Source organism: Bubalus kerabau, chromosome 1 (genome assembly GCF_029407905.1).
Source record: "Bubalus kerabau isolate K-KA32 ecotype Philippines breed swamp buffalo chromosome 1, PCC_UOA_SB_1v2, whole genome shotgun sequence".
In the NCBI taxonomy this organism is placed as follows: domain Eukaryota; kingdom Metazoa; phylum Chordata; class Mammalia; order Artiodactyla; family Bovidae; genus Bubalus; species Bubalus kerabau.
The window spans coordinates 113,050,827-113,063,395 of record NC_073624.1 but is presented as its reverse complement, the minus strand read 5'-3'; the positions used below and the strand labels follow the sequence as shown (position 1 = coordinate 113,063,395).

The window sequence follows — 12,569 nt, the reverse complement described above, 5'->3', positions numbered from 1 at the left end:
TCCCTATGTGGGTGGGGACCATCAACTCCAATGTGATACTAGAAGATGGGGCCTTGGGGAGGAGATTAGGTCACAAGGCTAGAGTCCTCAAGGATGGGATCAGTGTTCAGATAAGAAAGACCCCAGAGATCTCTCTCACCCCTTACACCCTGTGAGGACAAGTGAACTAGAAAGCAGGCCCTCAACAAACGCCGATTCTGCTGCAGCCTTGATTTTGGACTCACAGCCTCCAGAACTGTGAGAAATAAACTTCTGTTGTCTATAAACCACCCAGTCCACGATACTCTTGTGATAGCTGCCTAAACTAAGACAGTATTTTTTTTAATCCCTGAGAGAAGAAGTTCCTTAAAGACAGGTGATAACGGATAACATAATGTGACTCACTGTATCAGCTAGCACGGTGCCTGGGGCGCAGAGAAGGCTGGCCAATGTTTTTGAGTAAACCAACTGAAAAAGAATCTACCAAAAGTGCTGCAGCCCCCAAGGGAGAGGAGTGACAAAGGCAAATGCTTAAGAAAGGTTGCTGCTGCTAAGTCGCTTCAGTCGTGTCCGACTCTGTGCGACCCCATAGACGGCAGCCCACCAGGCTCCCCCGTCCCTGGGATTCTCCAGGCAAGAACACTGGAGTGGGTTGCCATTTCCTTCTCCAATGCAGGGAAGTGAAAAGTGCAAGTGAAGTCGCTCAGTCGTGCTCGACTCTTGGCGACCCCGTGGAGTGCAGCCCACCAGGCTCCTCCGCCCGTGGGATTTTCCAGGCAAGAGTACTGGACTGGGGTGCCATTGCCTTCTCCGAAAGAAAGGTTAGGTAGCATGAAAATCGAAAAGAAGCTGTCACGTTTGGCAGTTATGAGGCTACAAGCAAACTTGGCAAAATCGATTTTTAAAAAGTAGTGAGACTAAGCAGTGAAATGGGAGTTGGCACGTGAAAACAATGCCTTTAAGTTGAGCAATTAAGGAAGGAAAAGTAAGTTGAAAGGTGAAGGAGAATTAAGGGAACATTCCTTAATGGCAAGATGAGAGAGAGAGGTTGAGTATTTAAGAAGAAGGAATAAAATTAGCAAGATTCTGAATAGTAATCAGGATAGAGCTTAAGGGCAGGCGGGAGAGAGCAACACTCAGCTGGAGTTAAGACTGAGGCTGACAGACAACTTCAGTTTTAGGAGTAGTCTGGGAATACCAAATTAATACTTTTTTGTATGGAACAGATGATCTCTAAAGACTTTTCCAGTTCAAAACATCCAGTTATGTAATTTTCAAATGCCAATAAAAGACTTCTAAAATCCATCCACTGTTTTCTTTTTCTACTACCTCTGTCCTAGCAATCAGTATCAGTATAAACTCTTAAACAAGCATTCTCCATTCTAGACCTTTCTCTACCTCATTACCTGGACTTCACATGTTAGATTATCGGATTTATGATTATGCATACAGACATGCACTTCCCAAGTGGTGCAGTGGTAAAGAAACTGCCTGCCAATGCAGGAGATGCAAGAGACATGGGTTTGATCCCTGGGTCAAGAAGATCTCTTGAAGGAGGAAATGGCGATCCACTCGAGTAGCCTTGACTAAAAAATTCCATGGACAAAGGAGCCTGGCAGGCTATAGTCCATGGGTTGCAAAGAGTCAGACACTGAGCTCACACACACACACACATGCATATAGATATAGACAGACACATAGATGTACATGTATGGGCATACATACATACATACACACACACACACACACACACACACCACATACTGTAACACTTGCTTAGAAAATTCAATTTGCTCCTAAGCAACTAGTATGTTATGGAACAAGTTAAGCATAACCCAAATTTCACATTTGCTTCTGTGCAACTGCAAGAAACACTAGGTAAGCAGAGAAAACACAACTCAGCTGCAAAGAAACACAAAATACACACACCACAAACTTCTGCCATGCAGCTAAGTTCACTGCATGTGTTATGAGCCACACTCATCTGAATCTGGTGTTACACTTTCAATCCAACTTCAGATGACCCTTCTTCCATCACTTCACAAATCGCAACCCTTTTGAGACCCACTTCTATAAGCAAACTTCAGCGCTTTTATACAAAGTCATGTCATATTAATTCGAGTACTTTTCTATTTCTTAACCATTTAACATGTATAAAATTGCACTAGTCCTTACAAGGTTTCTGTCTTTTCACATGTCACTGACAAAGTTTTTGAGTGTTAGTCCCCTAAACTCCATTTTTCCATATGCCCTATGGTTTTTAATCATGTGACTTCTGCATACCATGTTGAGTTTTATGAACTTATAGGCTGAGTTACAGCTTACACACACTCGTAATTACTACAGTTCTACATGGTGTCCCACCAAAATCAAAGGCAATAGAGGAGATTAAAAAAAAAATCTCTGGGCATCCTTCACAATTATCTGAAGGTGCCCATACCTATAAGATGCTTTGAATGACCCAAACACTTTTCTTGAATGATTCAGGAAACACAATATATGAAAAGAAATAAATAGCTGTTTAACAGTAGGGTCTTTTCCCAATAAAGCAATACTTAAATATTTTAATATCAAATAACACAAACATATCTGTTCCTAAAGACAGAAGTATATTGGTGGTTGTCTGAGGCTGGAAGGAGGGTAGAACGGAGAGTTATTGTTTAACAAGTATACAGCTTCAATTTTATAAGATGAAAGAGTTATGGGGATGGCTAGTGGTAATTTCTCACAACAACCTGAATGTATATAATAGCACTGAATAAAAATGATTTAAGATCTTATGTATGGTATTTTACCACAATTTTTAAAAAAATCCATCCTTATTTTTGAAGAATAACACCATAAAAGTACTCATAATGAAACACTAAATATACACACAAATCTGTATAGTGTGGCTCCATTTTTTATGGAGACAAAAGATTAGAAACAAATAAAATGTATAAGATAAGAGGTGATAGGTTTCACTATCTTCTTCTGTATTTACACAGGAGAACTACAAAGAACACATTACTTTTTTAACACAGTTTTTACCAGCAGGAGCAAAAAAAAATAAGTTTATACAAATTTGGTTCAGATCAACTTTTGCTTGCATTATAGAATATCAAGAAGTCTTGTCAAGAATTTGAGACTTAATGCAGCTTCTTTGACTATGTCAGCTAAAATATTTTTTAATCATATTCCTCAAGCACCATCTTCTGAATGTTAATTTTGTTCTTCATAACTCAGATTTCCATTTTTTTAAATACTACTAAAAATACACTGCAAAGAATTCCTAAAGTAACAGAAAAATCATTTCATACTTTATACAACCTGAAAATTTCTCAAACAAATAAGATTAAGTTGTTCACTTATATGCCCACAGATTAGCTGAATATTAAAAGGTATCTTTTAAAGTTAATTTTATTACAAAACTTGTTTTCAACTGTATCTCAAACTGATATTTTATTATTCTTATTTATCTTATTCAGTTAGTCTCTTACAATTTAAAAAAAAAAGTCTGCAAACAAAATTTAGCAGTCACAGAACTGTAATCTCCAACATAAGTCCTCTCCTACCTGCTCATTTCAGCAAAACTCTAAAAAATATTCACTTTCAGAACACAACAGCCCTTTTTCTTTAAATTCACCTTATAAAGCAAATAAAACTATTATTGAAAAACATTGTAACCCATACAATTCCAGTGAAGGAAATTTCTAAAGACTATCATGGAATAAATGTTTATTAACCAATTCATATGCTAAGTTTCTAACTCACTGGAGCTGTTTTTACCCTTTAAGTAAATAATTAGACTGTTTTTAAAAATTAAATGTTCCTCTAACTTCATTGTGACATGGAGCCTGGTATATTTGTAAGTAACCTAAGGAGACGGTAATACATGGCTGATGCTCAACTGTAACACCAGTCTGTATGCAGCTATCAACAAAAACGCATATGACTTACACTGAAAGCTGCCTCAGCAGTAAGCAAATATGGTAAGAATCAACTGGCTAGTTACGGATGCCAACAGGTCAAATATGTAAGAGTAGTAAACAAAAGGGAAAGACTTCACTTGAGAATATTTTAATAAGATGGACAAAACCTGTTTCAAAGGTTTGAACTAATTAGTAAACATTTACAAACATACACTTTCCCTTAAAGAATACAAAAAAGAAAAATGAGTGAACGTCAAGTTCAAATTACACATTAAGTATTAGAGGTTTTTACTGTAGGCGAGGCTTCTTCAAGAAGCCAGGCAGACACATTTTGTACTAAATATATGACGTTACATAGATGTTTAAGAAACTCTCAATTTCCAAGTATCTCAAGTTGCCTCTGTTAAAATATCTATAAAGTTCTTAATTAAGTGGAAAAAGTAAGAATGTTTAACATCCCTGTAAGAAATTTCCATTAGACATCAACAACTACTTACCAATGTATTATACCTATATAATAACTATAATTTATCATTTAGTCATTCTTAAGCATTTTCAGAAACATTATCTCACAGGTCTATTAAATGAATTAATAAAATAATCAGGATCAATTTCATTTCACAGATCAGTAAGCCAGTATAAGGCATTTAAGTCAGTTCTTGAACTTCAGTACAAGAATCACGTGAGCATATGTTAAAATGAAGTCTCAGGGAACTCTTCCCTGAGGTAGATCCCAGAAATCTGCATTTTAAATAAATAACGTATATGATAATGGTACAGATACCCCCATCCACAGCCACATCTTTTAGGACCCTGACTTAAGTAATAAATGACTAAAGACTAAAGTTTAATTGCCTAAAACTCCATGTTTACTCTGAATCAAAGTTCCCAAATGTTTTTTTGCAGATCTCCATGAAAGATATGTAAAATTTTAAACAAGCTGAACTACTACATTCAGTTAAATTATGTACCTCTTATACTAAATTCTAGTAAAGACAAGTGGTAGTAGAGGTCTAAGTTTTAAGAAACCAAAAACACAAGATTCTACAATTTTATTTTCTCTGTGAAATGCAGGAAAAGCAGACAGTATATTAATTTAATAACTTCTCCTGTTGAATACTGTTGCATTTTACTGAGTAGGAAGCTAAAATTTACCACAAAAACCACAGGTTCTATGAACATAATAAAAAATTAAGATGAAAATGTAAAAGCACTTAGAGCACAACTTTGTGAACATACTAAAACCCACTGATGTACACTTTAAAAAGGTGAATTTCAGGATATGTAAATTATACCTCACTTTTTGAAAAGAAAAAAGTGTTGGAAATTTTCAAACTCCAGTATTTCCAGTAATTTTAAACTTCTAAGATGTCAGCACCACTATTAAAGAGCATTATTATTTTCTGACCCATATCACATGTGCTGTAAACCAGTGGAGAAATAACGAAGAGCATTCATAAGGCCACTAGCTTGACAAAAATTTTAAATAAGAATTTTAATGCCACTGTTTATGTATTTATTTGCTCTTGAATTTTTCCAATAAAGTCCCACTTCATCTGTCTTTTGTAACATGGTCATTTTCAAATTCTACAGTAATTTATTAGCTTCTTATAAAATAATCTTTGTATTTCTTAAACTGGGTATATACTTATACAATACAGTGAAATATAATAAAATAGTTCTTAAGAACCAGGCTTTGAAGACAGATTCTCTTTTGCCCCTCAGGCAAGTAACTGGCCCTTTCTGTCCCATTTCCCCATAGGCTGTAGTAAGAATTTAATGCACCAATACATATAAGGCGCTTAAATCAGTGCCTAGGTGCTTAATAAACATACCAAATGTATCATCTGCTTTAACTACATAATTATTATTTTTATGGAAAAAGGCCTCTCAGCTTAGAAAACTCATTAAAAATTCTGATCATACTAAAATTTCAATTTATCAATGAGCTCAACATTTAGAAAGGCTAGGACTAAAATCTTATTAAGAAACCTCAGTATTTACCCTGTATCTACTCTATTCACCAGTCCAATTTTCTCCAACTCTGAATCACTATTAGTCCTTCCCCTGACTCATCACATTGAAAGGTAGACAGTCTAGAATATAATGGGCATACCAAAAGGCATTTCTTAAGCTTCCTGGATTTATAAGACTTACTAAGTGGAACTTGTCCTATATAATGGTCAATAAATATGCTGAATAATTGCGACTTAAATTGTGTTCACTTAGAAGAGTTTCTACATATCAAATGTTCCTTCAAACTATGGAGTAGGTGTTACAATCCCATGTTGACTGAAAAACAAGGTATCACTTAAGTCAAATCAAAGACCCACACTTTCTGACTGCTAGCCAAAAGCAGGTTTGTATTTTGCTGATGATTCAGTGTTCAAAATTTTGCTAAGCAAACTACAGACTACAGGGTTAGAAGCAAAATCTGAGCCTACAAATTTGACCTTAATTTCTATTCAATTTCATACCTTCATTGTTTTCCCCATTTATATGTTTAAATCATTTAAGATAAACCTCCAATAAAAAGTTATTGGAAAAAATCTAGAGAAATAAGCTAAATAATGCAAGATTGATTAACTCTTTAAAACTCCTTTCTCCCTAGACACACACGTACACAAAAAACCAAAAACTTTTAAAATACTACTCTACCATTTATTCACTTCCCATGTGATCTTGAGTCATTTAAACTCTCTAAGCCTCCATTTTCTCTCTGGAAATGAGGATGAAAACAGTATAACTACCACTGGGGATTGCTGTGAGCATTAGTTAAGACAATACATAAAACACTTTAGCTGACCACAATGAAAACAGTTAAGTTTCAATAAATTTTAACTTTTATATTTAAATCCAAACTTTAGTATCATTTGACCTCTATCTGAGACTTCCCAGGTGACGGAAGCGGTAAAGAACCTGTGTGCCAATGCAGGAGACGTAAGAGATTCGGGTTCAATCCCTGGGTCAGGAAAATCCCCTGGAGAAGGAAATGGCAACCCACTCTACTATTCTTGCCTGGAGAATCCCACAGACAGATGAGCCCGGTGGCTACAGTCCACAGAGTAGCAACGAGTTTTCATGACTGAAAGCGACTCAGCACTAGATCTCTATCTAGTGAAAGATTATATTTTCTTTGAAAACCACCTCTGTTAATCCATTCATGCACACCTGCTGCTGCTGCTGCTAAGTCACTTCAGTCGTGTCCGACTCTGTGTGACCCCATAGACGGTCACACATAGTGAGCCCCACCAGGCTCCGCCGTCCCTGGGATTCTCCAGGCAAGAACACTGGAGTGGGTTGCCATTTCCTTCTCCAATACATGAAAGTGTAAAGTGAAAGGGAAGTCGCTCAGTTGTGTCAGACTCTTCGCGACCCCACGGACTGCAGCCTACCAGGCTCCTCCGTCCATGGAAAACGGCAATAACCTCACAAGCACTCTGAAAACGTGGGCATAAGTGTCGAGGAAGCCTTCCCCAACTAACCCTCTTGAGTTCGGTACCCTGCTCAGGCAATAGCCTGTACTTAACACTGTACTACTCAATACAGTTCCCTGTATTACTTAAGAACCCTCTTGTGGGCAAGGCCTGTGTCCTATTCATTTCTGCATCCATAGAATGAAACCCAATAATTCTAAATCCTGACTCACATGGGGAGCTTATCAAAATATTAATACCCAGGATCCATCCCAGACCCATTAAATGTAAGGGGTCAAGGAGGGAGAAGGCATTTAATATCCTCACATAGTGTTGCTATCCTGCCACAGCTAAGAACCACTGCACTTTGACATTTAAAAACTATACAAACAGGTATATATGCATTTATGTGTGAATATAAGTATAAACATATAAGTAAAGAAATGTCTCAGTTCAAGACCCTCAACCTCAATAGCTACTCTTAGCCCCATCACCTCTTTCCTTTAAAGAGACAACAATTTTAATTAACAATTAGCTACATGCTGTGTTAAGATGGTTTTTAAACTGTTAACTCAGTGCGAACTTAAGTTTCTTCATGTAATTATGCCTTCTTCCTAGATTACAGTCTTGCTACTTGAAAATATACACTGCCTTATTCTTGTTTTCTCCAGAGTGCTTATGATAGTGCCTTGAACAGAAACATGTAATAAATATGTGGCTCATCCAATAAATGTATAAAAAATATCAGCAGTATGTTACATTCAATTCGGGCTAGTACTCAAAAAAACTGAAAAGGTAAAAATTTAGAAAAACGTTTTTTTTAAAAAAAACTCGTAGTAAACAAGAGCAACTGAAGTTTATCTCATTAATGAGCATCTACATATTTGCATTTATTATAGCCATCACATGCAGTATCCCCCCCCCACCTACACTTCAAGATTTTCAACTGCTTCCTTACTAAAACTATCTTCCAGTTGCTTGTATCATCTTTATCTGCTGTCAGGTTCTTTTGTAACAATTTTATAGTTACTCTGTAATCAGTAAAATAAGTTAATGAAAGTCATAACAAATGTTTTACACAGATGCTTAATAAATACTTTTGAAGAAATTTAATGTTTATCAAACACTAAAACAGACTCTTTGCATGTAAGTTACGTGCTAATCTACTAATATAAACTTGGTTGGGAATACCGCCTGAAAATAAGAGATTAGTCATTCAACACTATATATATATATATATATATATATAAAACTCTACTTTTGAATATTGACTGATGATCTTTTTATATTTTATAGTATTATAAAATATTTTATAATATTTTTATATTTCTATGCCTGAAAATTTCGTAAAATATTACATGACTTTTAAAAATAGTAGAGGTAAACTGTATTATACAAGAAACTCCACAGCACCCGGCATTTACAATGTTGAAACTACTAAGAGAAATAAATGGCACATGATTAACATAATCTGAAAGACTTTATTTTTTTAAAAACTGAAAATATGGGGAGGAGGAACTCAAGAAATATGCCTGCTAATTAGATACTGTGGTAAAACATTACCATGTTTTGTTGGGTCCTACAGCATGAAACAGATAAAGCCATAGTTACCACAAAAAGAAAGCAGTGCTCAATTCCCTATTCAATAAAAAAGGTTCAAATTCCACAGACAAAAAAATGGTACCCTGGGTTGTTTGTTTTTAAGGAAGATTAAATTTAGGAGTTGCCAACACCCAAACGAAAAACATTCCAGAGTATTAGACTCAATTGTAACAGGGAGTCATCTACATTCTCAGCACTGTGTTCCCTTACCCAAAACACGAAAATTAACAAAGGATGTTTCTGAGGACCTCACAAGATACACCATACTTATTTCTCCCAGTAAACATTATCCTTGTTAAAAAAACAAACACAAAAAGGTATTGAGAAATAACAATTTTAGCACATCCAGCCAGACAAAAAAATGAAGTTTTAACAATCTGCCAAGAGATCTCCCAAAATAAGATCCCTGTCAAATGAACAATGAGGAAAAGATTGGAAATGACAAATTATTTTATTTGGACCATCAGCTATATTTAAAAATAACGCTGAGGAATGTAACTTTTCCAAAGCCTTGTCTTCAGTTTCCCCTTAATCTTCATATTTTTAACTTAAAAAAACCCTAGAAATTTGATTACCACTCTCATGAATTCCTTTTAAAGCAATTTAATGAATAACAGATCTTTTGTGCAAGTAGCAAACCACAGAGGACAGTTTTGCCGGCTGATAAAAATCTTCCTGAAACATGCATAAAAATACACCCTTCAAAGACAGACTGATTTTCTAGGTATGGAAATCATATTAAGACTCAAAAATTTGGTATGTTTGATACACACCCTAACTTATTGCAGATGTTTTTATCTGAACCACAATTAAAGTCGGTGAATTCTTACTATTTACTTACTGTGTGTCAAAGTTGAATAAATTAGAAGGCCAGGAGGGAAAAAAAAAAGGTTAAAACCTTAGAGCCAATGAGCAAAAGATGCAACTTACTTAAGGTGAAACAGGATTGTTCAATCACTTCCCCAAGCCGGTGAGTTACTATTAAAGCAACTAAAAACTTGTTTACGATTGTTTTGTTGAGTTGAGAGAAATGCTGTTATACCATAAGTAAAAAAGTTTCACCAAGCATTCTAATGGGAAGATGCTGCTGCTGCCCACAGAAATGTTTATGAGACTGCTCAAAAATACAAAAAAAAAAAAAAAAATTAACCACCACTCCCCCCGCTCCAAAAAAAATTCCCAAACCTGCCACAAATGTTTTCCAGAATTCATAGGGTCAAATACTTCAACACATGGAGAGAGCAAAAGAACTGTGGGTTGCTACAGCGTTCCTATTGTCCAGAATACCACTCAGGAAAAGTAAGTGTGTGTGTGTGTGTGTGTGTGTGTGTGTGTGTGTTGTGTGTGCGCGCGCGCGCGCGCGCGTGTGTGTGTGTGTGTGTGTGTGTGCGCGTGCGTGTGTGCGCGCGCGCGCGCTATTTCCAACAGCTGGTGTATATATGAAGTAGTACATATGCTCGGTTGGATATACTTATCTTGGGTTCATTGAAAGATAAAGCTGTCTGGGGTAGTGCTAAGGCCAAGTTTTCTTTACAGGTGCTATTAAACACTGCTAAGAGGGAAGAAGAAAGAAACGATCCGATAACTTAAGACCGACACCTGGGAAACTAAATAGAGTATGTCGTCATCACCATTCACCAATTTTTCTAACTGATCAAGCAGAAACGAAGTAGGCAAGTTCTGAAGCCCCATGCTATCCTTCCACCAGTGAAAAGAAGGCTCTGGTGTCTGAGATCTTAGCCAGGAAGCCTGAAAAGCACGTGTCCGACTCTGGGTTGGGGAACTTCCCAGGAAGCGTTTGTTGAGAGTAAAACTCCATCACCCCCTGCCTGCCTACTCAGAGAAAGGCTAAGAAGTGCAGGCTCGAGAGGGAAAGCTCTGGGTCCCGGAGAGATAAGACCAGGAGGCGGCAGCCCTCCAAGGTCCGGCCGCGGCCCCGCCCGGCTCACCTCTGCGGAGGGGATGTTGACCACGCCGGTGGATCGCCGCTTCTCCCGCAGCTTCCTCTTCTCGATCTGTCCTTTGCCTTTCCTGGCGCTGGGGCCCGAGCTCTTGCTCTTCTCCGGGGCGCAGTCCCGCTCCTCCTCGCCGTCCCGGGCGGGCGCTGCCCCCGAAGTGGCGGCGGCGGCGGGGGGGGACTCGTCCTCCGGGCGCCGCGGGCCAGGGGCGGCACGGCTCAGCGGCGCGGGGCCCACGGCGCAGTTCACGCCCCCGGGGCCGGGGGCGGCAGGTGCGGCTGCGGCGGTGCCGCCGCCCGGGAGGTTGTTGTTGAGCTCGTTGGCCGCCGCCGCGGCGGCCGACGTGCCCAGGGCCCCCGGCGGGAGCTTCCCAGCCGCGTCGCCGGTCCCCCCAGCGGGGGCGGCCGGGCCCGGGGGATTCTGCTTGGCGCGCATCTTCTCGCGCTTCGCCTTCCACTCCTCCAGGAAGTCTGTGGTGCTGCCGCCGCCGCCGGTCCGGTAGCCACCGGTCGCCATATTCCCAGCGGGGCCGGCCAGGCTCTCACCTCAGGCCGCCCGCTCCGACTCCGGCCGCCGCCGCCTCTCCCTTCCCGCCGCCCGGAGGAGGCGAGGGAACGACCCCCGGGCGCTGGGGCGGCCGCGTCTCCCGCCGGGACCCGCTGGTCTGCAGGGGAAACACAAAAGGGGGCGGGGAAGGGAAGCGTGAGGTCCTCGCCCGGCTCGAGGGTCTGCCCCGGGGCCGCGCCCCTCAGGGCCCTCCTCCCCGAGAGCGCCCCCACTCAGCCCCGCAGGCGAGGAGTCGCCGAGTCGCCACCCCGCCGCCTTTCTCCGACGCACCTACACGGCGGGGCCCGGACGGTAGCCGCCCCTGGAGGGGAAGAGAGAGGCAGGATCCCCGTCTCCGGCGGTCGCGGGGGACCCGAGCCAGACCCGCCACCTGTCGGCCCGTCGCTCCAGCCCTCGCTCCGTTCCAGGGTGCCAGCCGCCGACACCCTCACCATCGCGGGGCGAGGCGCCGAGCCCCCTGACCGACTCGCGGAGGAGGTGGGACGTGTCCTGACCCAGCCGTCCAGCCGAGTCCAGGGGCACAGGTTCGCGTGGAGAGCGCGCAGTGCCCCGGAGGCCCCTTACCTGAGCGGAGTTGTGAGGGCGACGAGGATCGGGGCTGGGAGCGGGCGCCCAGGTGAGCCCAAGCGGCCGCGCGCGAGAAGCCACGGCCAACTCGCCGTCCGGAGCCCGCGGTTCTCCCGGGCTGGGAGGGAGGGAAGGTGGGAGGGGAAGGAGCGGAGCCGAGCGACGCCGAAGGGCGGGCGGAAAGGACCGAGGCGGCGCGCGAGGGGCGCGGCGCGCGGCGGGGGGCTGTGCCCGCCGACGCCCCGCCCCACGGCGCTCAGGTGCGCGACGCCGGGTCCGGCCCGCCGCCGCCAGCCCCGCGGACGCCGCGGCAACCACGCATTCCTGGGCGCGCAGCCGCGCGGCGTCCGGCCTCCGGGCGCCTCCGACTCTGGAGCGCGAAAGGCCCTGCACGCCGTCCTCCGCCTCTCCTGTCTCCCACCACTCTTCCTTTTAAGTACAAGACATAACTCTTCCAGGGAAAAATCTCAAATGCTGCTGGCTGAAGGGGAAAAGGCAATCAACTGGTGATGATTTAGGGCCTAACTAGCCAGGATGGGAAAAGACTCTCGCCTCTCTTTTCCTCGTCG

General features: G+C 41.8%; 1 protein-coding gene across 2 annotated transcripts in view; it reads right to left on the bottom strand.

Annotated features, from left to right (window-relative positions):
• The window catches only part of PAWR (pro-apoptotic WT1 regulator), a 129,240-nt gene extending 117,026 nt beyond the window's left edge, over positions 1 to 12,214 (bottom strand). Inside the window, exons 1-2 of one of the 2 annotated variants that reach the window (XM_055587080.1) lie at positions 11,998 to 12,214; positions 10,858 to 11,530 (exon numbers count right to left, since the gene is read on the bottom strand). In XM_055587080.1, coding sequence (XP_055443055.1) covers positions 10,858 to 11,382 — 525 coding nt within the window. In that variant the 5' untranslated portion in view covers positions 11,383 to 11,530; positions 11,998 to 12,214. The remainder of the gene's footprint in view (positions 1 to 10,857; positions 11,531 to 11,997) is intronic. The other variant, XM_055587085.1, reaches the window with a different exon arrangement.
• Between the last annotated feature and the right edge of the window lie 355 nt (positions 12,215 to 12,569).